The sequence below is a fragment of the Macaca thibetana genome, chromosome X (assembly GCF_024542745.1).
Source record: "Macaca thibetana thibetana isolate TM-01 chromosome X, ASM2454274v1, whole genome shotgun sequence".
NCBI lineage: Eukaryota > Metazoa > Chordata > Mammalia > Primates > Cercopithecidae > Macaca > Macaca thibetana.
Genome location: NC_065598.1, coordinates 47,228,996 through 47,237,757, shown reverse-complemented (window position 1 = coordinate 47,237,757; position 8,762 = coordinate 47,228,996). Strand labels below are relative to the sequence as shown.

Below are 8,762 nucleotides of genomic sequence, written 5' to 3'. Positions count from 1 at the left end.
ACTGAAGACAGCTTGCAGTCTGAGAGATGGTGACCAGGAAGTTGTCAGAGCTGTGTGGGTAAGCTGCAAGCTGACCTTGCTGAGAAGGGAACAGGTAGGAGAGGCTTAAAGGGGATCACCAGGTGGGCAGAGGGTAGAAAGGGTGCACTAGGCAGAGGGAACAGCTTGCACATGTGTGCAGAGGTGAGAAACCACTTTGCAATTTCTGGGAGCTATGGAGATGTAGAAACTTGGTCTTTGTTTCGAGAGTGATAGGGAGCTACTGGGGGAACTCTCAACACTCCAACCCCTGCCATGCTAGGTCTCTGAAGCCGGATTTTGTGCTGATCCGCCAGCACGCCTTCAGCATGGCACGCAACGGAGACTACCGAAGTTTGGTCATTGGGCTGCAATATGCTGGAATCCCCAGTGTTAACTCCTTGCATTCTGTCTACAACTTCTGTGACAAGCCCTGGGTGGTAAGTAACAGGAAGGGTGCCACTGGCAGAGGGAATAGCTCATGCATGCATGTGGGAACTTGAAACCACTCTGCGATTTGGGGGAAGTGAGTGTGTTCAGAAGCTTACAGATTCCCGGTGAAGGACTCACTGACCCAGCTCTCCTGGTTCTCATAGTTTGCCCAGATGGTTCGACTGCATAAGAAACTGGGGACAGAAGAATTCCCTCTAATTGATCAGACCTTCTACCCCAATCACAAAGAAATGGTGAGTTTGGGGAAAATAGAGTGGGCAGGAGGGAAGATTCATAACTACTGCAATAATATAAAATATTGATATATTATCAGCTGTGTGATATCAAGAGTGTGGCTGCTGTGTGCACGTGGGGTCATGAAGTTGCTTTGCGATAGGGTCTACCATGAGTTTCCTTATGCTTACAAGGAAAACTAAATCATAATACATTCCAATATTTATCAGATCCTGTTATTCATGTTATCTATTTTTGCCAGTATTAAAAACCGATTTCTAATGTGAATTGATAGAATTAATGTAATGAATCAGAGTATATTACATATAGAAATCAGGTCATTATTACTAACATTATCAAATATTCCTTCTGATAGAAATTTTACCTATATTCAAATTAGGATTGCCAATAACATTTATCAATAGTAATGTTATAAATTAAATTGTTGGCAAGTCACGGTGGCTTATGCCTGTAATCCCAGCACTTTGAGAGGCTAAGGTGAGCAGATCACGAGGTCAGGAATTCAAGACCAGCCTGGTTAACATAGTGAAACCCCGTCTCTACTAAAAATACAAAAATTAGCCGGGCATGATGGTGCATGCCTGTAGTCCCAACTACTCGGGAGGCTGAGGCAGGAGAATCACTTGAACCCAGGAGTTGGAGGTTGCAGTGAGCCGAGATCACACCACTGTACTCCAGCTTGGGCAACAGAGTGACACTTCGTCTCAATAAATAAATTAATTAATTAATAGAAATTGAACTTTTGGTTACTATTATAAAATATAATCACTGGCCTGGCACGGTGGCTCACGCCTGTAATCCCAACACTTTGGGAGGCCGAAGCGGGCGGATCGCCTGAGGTCGGGAGTTTGAGACCAGCCTGGCCAACATGGAGAAACCCTGTCTCTACTAAAAAAATACAAAATTAGCCGGGCGTGGTGGTGCATGCCTGTAATCCCAGCTACTTGGGAAGTTGAGGCAGGGGAATCGCTGGAACCCGGGAGGCAGAGGTTGTGGTGAGCCAATATCGCACCATTACACTCCAGCTTGGGCAACAAGAGCAAAACTCCATCTCAAAAAAAAAAATATATATATATATATATATAAAATCACTAATATTACAAATTATCACTAATACTATAAATTATTTTTACTGTTGTAAATTACGAGTACCTATGTTATGAATTAAATTGTAGTTTCTAGTAGAAATTGGATAATCATTATTAATAGCATCAAAGATCATTGCTGTTATTACAAATGATTATTGCTATTACAAATTGTGCTCTAATATAAATTATAAGCACCTGTTTTGAATTATATACGCATGGCACACGCAATGGAGACTACCACAGTTGGGTCATTGGGCTACAATATGCCAGAATAAAATATGCTGAACATTTGAATAATAGAAATTGAATTATCGTTGCTAATATCATCAAATATAACAATTAATATTATAGTGCATTATGGTGTTACAAATTAAGTTTATTAGTATAAATGATTAGTACCTATGTTGTAAACTATTATAATTATTTTTTAAAAATGTAAACCCAAAGTGGGAGGATCTCTTGAGCCCAGGAGTTTGAGACCAGCCTGAGCAATGTAGTGAGACCCCATTTCCACAAAAAAATTTAAAAATCAAGGGCCGGAGGCCGGGCGCGGTGGCTCACGCCTGTAATCCCAGCACTTTGGGAGGCCGAGGCGGGCGGATCACAAGGTCAGGAGATCGAGACCACGGTGAAACCCTGTCTCTACTAAAAAATAGAAAAAAACTAGCCGGGCGAGGTGGCAGGCGCCTGTAGTCCCAGCTACTCGGGAGGCTGAGGCAGGAGAATGGCGTGAACCCGGGAGGCGGAGCTTGCAGTGAACCGAGATCCCGCCACTGCACTCCAGCCTGGGCAACAGAGCGAGACTCCGTCTCAAAAAAAAAAAAAAAAAATCAAGGGCCGGGCGCGGTGGCTCAAGCCTGTAATCCCAGCACTTTGGGAGGCCGAGGCGGGCAGATCACGAGGTCAGGAGATCGGGACCATCCTGGCTAACACGGTGAAACCCCGTCTCTACTAAAAAATACAAAAAATTAGCCAGGCGACGTGGCGGGCGCCTGTAGTCCCAGCTACTCGGGAGGCTGAGGCAGGAGAATGGCGTAAACCCGGGAGGCGGAGCTTGCAGTGAGCTGAGATCTGGCCACTGCACTCCAGCCTGGGCGGCAGAGCGAGACTCCGTCTCAAAAAAAAAAAAAAAAAAAAAAAATCAGCCTGGCGTGGTGATATGCACCTGTAGTCCCAGCTACTTGGGAGGCTGAGATGGGAAGATCGCTTGAGCCCTGGAGGTTGAGGCTGCAGTGAGCCATGAGAGCACCACTGCACCCCAGCCTGGGCAACAGAGTGAGACCCTGTCTCAAAACATTAAATAAATAAGTAAATAAAATTAAACCATTAGTACAAACAGTGTAAAAGTTGTTACAGATCTAACTATTACCAGTGTTACAAATTAAGATTACTAATATAACCCATGAGTACCTATGTTTTGAATTATCTTGTAGTTCCTAATAGAAATCATTACTAATATGGTTAACATTCTAACTGCTATTATAAAAAACACTAATATTAAAATTTTGATTACTAATATAAATTATGAGTACCACAGTTATGAATCAAATTTTAGTTACAAATAGAAATTAAATAATTGTTACTAATGCAATCAAATTGTATAAGTAATTTTGTCAATTTTTACCAATATTACAAATTATGTTTACTCATATAAATGATCACCAATTTTATGACTAAAATTACAATTAAATATCAATATTGACCCAACATTATCAACTTGATCAAATAAACATTGCTACTAATATTAGCAATTCTTACCAGTATTACAAATTATGGTTACTGATATACGTCAACAGTGTTATAAGTTAAGTTTACTTACAGATAAAGATTGAATCATTAGGTTTTTGTTTTTTTTTGAGGAGGAGGAGTCTCACTCCGTCGCCAGGCTGGAGTGCAGTGGCATGATCTCGGCTCACTGCAGCCTCCGCCTCCCAGGTTCAGGCGATTCTCCTGCCTCAGCCTCCCGAGTAGCCAGGACTACAGGTGTGTGCCACCACACCCAGTTAATTTTTGTATTTTTAGTAGAAACAGGGTTTCACCATGTTGGCCAGCATGGTCTCGATCTGCCCGCCTCAGCCTCCCAAAGTGCTGGGATTACAGGCGTGAGCCACCATGCCCGGCCTAAATCATTAGTTTTAAGGAAACCCAATTTGTTTATCATTATTATTATTCTACATTCTTTGAGAGACATTACAGCAGAATGTGATTAAGAGCATAGACTCTGTAGCCAGAATTTCTGTGTGAGAATCTTACCTCCACAACTTATTAGCTGCTTAACACAGGAAAAGTTACTTAAACACCCTGTACCTCAGTTTATTCATCTCCAAAATGTAGGTAATAATAGTTCCCACCTCATATAGTTGGTGTGAGAATGAAATTACTTAGTAAATGTAAGGTGTCTAGAACAATGCATCTGGCATATATTAACTGCTACCTAAGTGTTGACAAATTTCTCCTTCTATTCTTAGTTGGTTGAGTATTTTTGTCATGAAAGGATGTTGGACATTGTCAAATGCTTCTTCTGTGTTTATTGACATGATTGTGTGAATTTTGTCCTTTATTCTATGAATATGGTATATAGTACATTAATTGATTTTCATGCAAGTTGATAGGTTCATAAGTTTGTTTATGATGTGTCTAGGTGTAGACATTTGCATTCCTAGGCTAAATCTCACTTGGCCTTGGTATAAATCCTTTTTGTATGTTGTGGGATTCAGTTTGTGATTATTTTGTTAGGGATTATTGTATCTATATTCATAAGAGACATTGCTCTGTAGTTTTCTTATGATGTCTTTGTCTGGTTTTGGTATCAGGATAACACTGGCCTCATAGAATGAGTTGGACAGTGTTTCTTCTTCTTCTATTTTTGGGAAGATTTTGTAAAGATTGTCATTAATTTTTTTTTTTTTTTTTTTTTGAGACAGGGTCTTGCTGTGTTGCTCAGGCTGGTCTTGAACTCCTGGGCTCAAGCGATCCTCCTGCCTTGGCCTGCCAAAGTGCTAGGATTACAGGCGTGAACCACCATGCCTGGTCGGCATTAATTCTTTTTAAATGTTTAGTAGAATTCACCAGTGAAGACATCTAGTCCTAGGTATGTCTTTGTAGAAAGTTTTACTTATTCCTAAATCAATCTCTTCCCTTGTTATAGGTCTATTCAGATTTTCCATTTCTTACCAAGTCAGTTTTTGTATTTTGTGTCTTTCTAGGAATTTGTCCATTTCATCTAGGTTTTCTAACTTATTGGCACATAGTTGTTCACAGTACTCTCTTATAATACTTTTTATTTCTGTAAGGTCAGTAGTATGTCCACTCTTTCATTTCTGATTTTAGTAATTAGAGTTTTCTGCCCTTTTTTTTTTTCTTAGTCTAAAGGTTTATCAATTTTATTGATGTTTTCAAAGAACCAAATTTTTGTTTTATTAGTTTCTCTATTTTTAAGATTCTTTATGTTATTTATTTCCACTCTTATTTTATTATTTTTTTCCTTGTGCTTGCTTTGGACTTAAGTTTGCTCTTTTCTTTCTAATTTCCTAGAAAAAAAAAATGGAAGATTAGGTTATTGATTTTGATACCTTTCTTCTTTTTAGATATAGGCAGTTAAAACTATGAATTCTCCTTTAAGCACCACTTTAACTGCATCCCTTACATTTTGATATGTTGTGTGTTCATTTTCATTCATCTCAAAGTATGTTCTAATTTCCCTTGTGATTTTTTCTTTGACCTATTGGTTATTTAGGAGTGTGTTACTTTCCACATATTTGTAAATTTTTCTAATTTTTTCTGTTTTTGATGTCTAGTTTCATTCTGTTGTGGTCAAAGAACATATTTTGTATAATTTCAGTCCTTTTCAATTTGCTGAGATTTGTTTTCTGACTTAACATATGGTCTGTCCTGAAGAATGTTCCATGTGCACTGAAGAAGAATGTGTATTCTGCCATTGTAGGGTGAAATGTTCTATAGATGCCTATGAGGTCTAATTGGTTTATAGCATTTTTCAAATCTTCCTTATTGGCTGGGCACAGTAGCTCACGCCTGTAATTCCAGCACCTTGGGAGTCTGAGGCGGGTGGATTGCTTGAGTGCAAGAGTTCAAGACCATCCTGGGCTACATGGCAAAACCCCATCTCTGCAAAAAATACACACGCACACACAAAAAGCCACATGGTGGCACACGCCTGTAGTCCCAGCTACTCAGGAGGCTGAGGTGGGAGGATCACTTGAGCCCAGAAAGTGGAGGTTGCAGTGAGCTGAGATTGCACCACTGCACTCCAGCCTGGGTGACAGAGTGAGACCACATCTCCAAAAATAAATAAATAAATAAAATAAACTTCTTTGTTGGATCCCTGTCTAGTTGTTTTATCCATTTTTTTAAGTGGGGTATTGAAGTCTCCAGCTATAATTGTTGAATTGTCTATTTCTGTCTCCAATTCTGCCTGTTTTTATTTCATATATTTTATGCTGTGTTGTTAGGTGCATATATGTTTATTACTGTTAATCTTGATGGATTGACCCTTTTATGATTATAAAATGTTTTTATGTTAAGTAACAATTGCTGTTTTAAATTCTATTTTACCTCATATTAGTATAGCTATTCCAGCTCTCTTTTGGCTACTGCTTGTGTGGTAAATCTTTTTCCATCCACTTACTTTCAACATTTCAACATCTAAAATGTGCCTCTTATAGACAGCATATAATTAAGTCATGTTTTTCATCCACTGTGCCTATTAACCCTTTACCATTTGCCCTGAGAATACTCTCTGATGGCACTTGTGGCTGCAGTGTTTACCCCAAGATAACTTTGCCACAAACTATCTCGTTTTTATTATTATTTTCACATCACTCTAGTATATTGACTTTGGAAACAAAAGGCATCATTCTATTTATAGCATTCTGTTTGTAGGAATGGTATTTCCATTTACAAAATATAATAATTCTCAATCGCTGAAAATGCTGAAATTCCTGCAAATGACGTTAACATCATTCTTGAACAGTTGTTGGCTGAAGATTCATTTGATGAATCTGATTTTTCCAAAATAGATGATTCTGATGACTCAGATGATTCTGATGTTAGTTCTGCTTAGAAATAACTCCGAGAAGAGTTTTCATATTTTGTTTTGGCACTGAAAATCAGTCAGCTTTGCTTCAGCCTCAAAGAGCATGTTTATATAAAATCAAGTGAGCACAGGCATCAAGCTGCACTTTTTTTTTTTTTTTTCCTAAACGGGAAAAGGGTTAATTGCAGTGTTTAATTAACTTATGTTATTGTAATTACTGATAAGGTAGAGTTTATGTTTGCAATTTTGCTGTTTGTTTTCTATATCTTATTTTTTATTCCTGTATTCCTCTGGTAATGCTTCTTTTATGTTAAACAAATATTTTCTCGTGTACTATTTTTAATTTTTCTGTTGTTTCTTCCCTATGTCTTTTATTTATTGTTTTTAATTTAAAAAATTTTTATATATTTTTTTGAGACAGGGTCTGCTCTGTCACCCAGGCCAGAGTGCCATGGTAGGAACATGGCTCATTACAGCCTCAGCCTCCTGGGCTCAAGCTACCCTCCTGCCTCAGCCTCCTGAATAGCTGGGACCACAGGCACATGCCACCATGCCCAGCTAATTTTTAATCAATTAATTTATGTATTTATTTTTATTTTATTATTTTATTTATTTATTTATTTATTTATTTATTTATTTATTTATTTTGAGACAGAGTCTCACTCTGTCACCCAGGCTGGATTGCAGTGGCGCAATCTCGGCTCACTGCAACCGCCACCTCCCAGGTTCAAGCAGTTCTCCTGCCTCAGCCTCCTGAATAGCTGGAACTATATGCGCCTGCCACCACACCCAGCTAATCTTTTTGTATTTTTAGTAGAGGTGGGGTTTCACCATGTTGGCCAGGCTGGTCTCAAACTCCTGACCTTGTGATCCGCCCACCTTGGCCTCCCAAAGTGCTGGGATTACAGGCGTGTGCCACCATGCCTGGTCAATTTTTAAATTTTTTGTAGAGACAGGATCTTGCCATGTTGCCCATGCTGGTCTCAAACTCCTGAGCTTACGTTATCCACCCACCTTGGCCTCCCAAAGTGTTGTGACTATAGGCATGAGCCACTACACTTAGCCTGTTTTTTTTTTTTTTCCCTTAGTCGTTTCCCTGGGAATTACAATTAACATCATTATTTATATTACTCCAGTTAGAATTAATACCAAATTAAGCTCAGTAATACAAAGAAATTGCCTCTAACTTTATTCCTTCATCCCTCCTTTGTGCTATCATTGTCAAACAAATTACATTTTACACATTGTGTGCCCATGAACATAGTTATAGTTACTGCTTTATGCAGTTGTCTTTTAAATCAGATAGGAGGAAAAAAAGTGTTACATGCAAAAAAATGCATTTATACTGTCTTTTATATTTACCTATGTAGTTAACTTTACAGGTGCTATTTATTTCTATATGTAGATTTACATTACTAGCTAGTATAATTTTATTTCACCCTGAAGAACTCCCTTTAGCATTTCTTGTAGAAGCGTGCTAGTGATGAATTATCTCAGTTTTTGTTTATCTGTGAATGTCTTAATTTCTCCTTCATTTTTGAAAGATAATTTTGCTGGATGTAGAATTCTTATTTGGCAGTCTTTTTCTTTCAGTACTTTGAATACGTTGTCCTACTGCCTTCTGATTTGAAGATTTCCAATGAGAAATTAGCTGCTAATCCTATTGAGGATTCCTTGTATATGATGAGTTACTTCTCTCTTACTTTCAAGATTCTCTCTGTCTTTAGCTTTTATAAGTTTATGATGTGTCTCAGTGCCCATCTCTTTGAATTTCTTAGTTGGAGTTCGTTGCACTTCTTGAATGCATAGATTAATGCTTTAAATCAAACTGGGGGGATTTTTAGCTACATTATTCCTTCGAATAGTCTTTCTTGAACCTTTTTTTCTCTCTTTCCCCTCTCCTTTTGGGACTCCCA

At 38.5% G+C, this 8,762-nt stretch overlaps 2 protein-coding genes across 4 annotated transcripts in view; both read left to right on the top strand.

Annotated features, from left to right (window-relative positions):
- Positions 1-8,762, top strand: part of NDUFB11 (NADH:ubiquinone oxidoreductase subunit B11) — a 477,292-nt gene that overhangs the window by 31,863 nt on the left and 436,667 nt on the right. The window lies entirely within an intron of this gene.
- The window catches only part of SYN1 (synapsin I), a 50,272-nt gene that overhangs the window by 14,422 nt on the left and 27,088 nt on the right, over positions 1-8,762 (top strand). For all 3 annotated transcript variants that reach the window (XM_050775603.1, XM_050775602.1, XM_050775604.1), the window contains exons 4-5: positions 302-458; positions 615-704. In XM_050775603.1, coding sequence (XP_050631560.1) covers positions 302-458; positions 615-704 — 247 coding nt within the window. The remainder of the gene's footprint in view (positions 1-301; positions 459-614; positions 705-8,762) is intronic.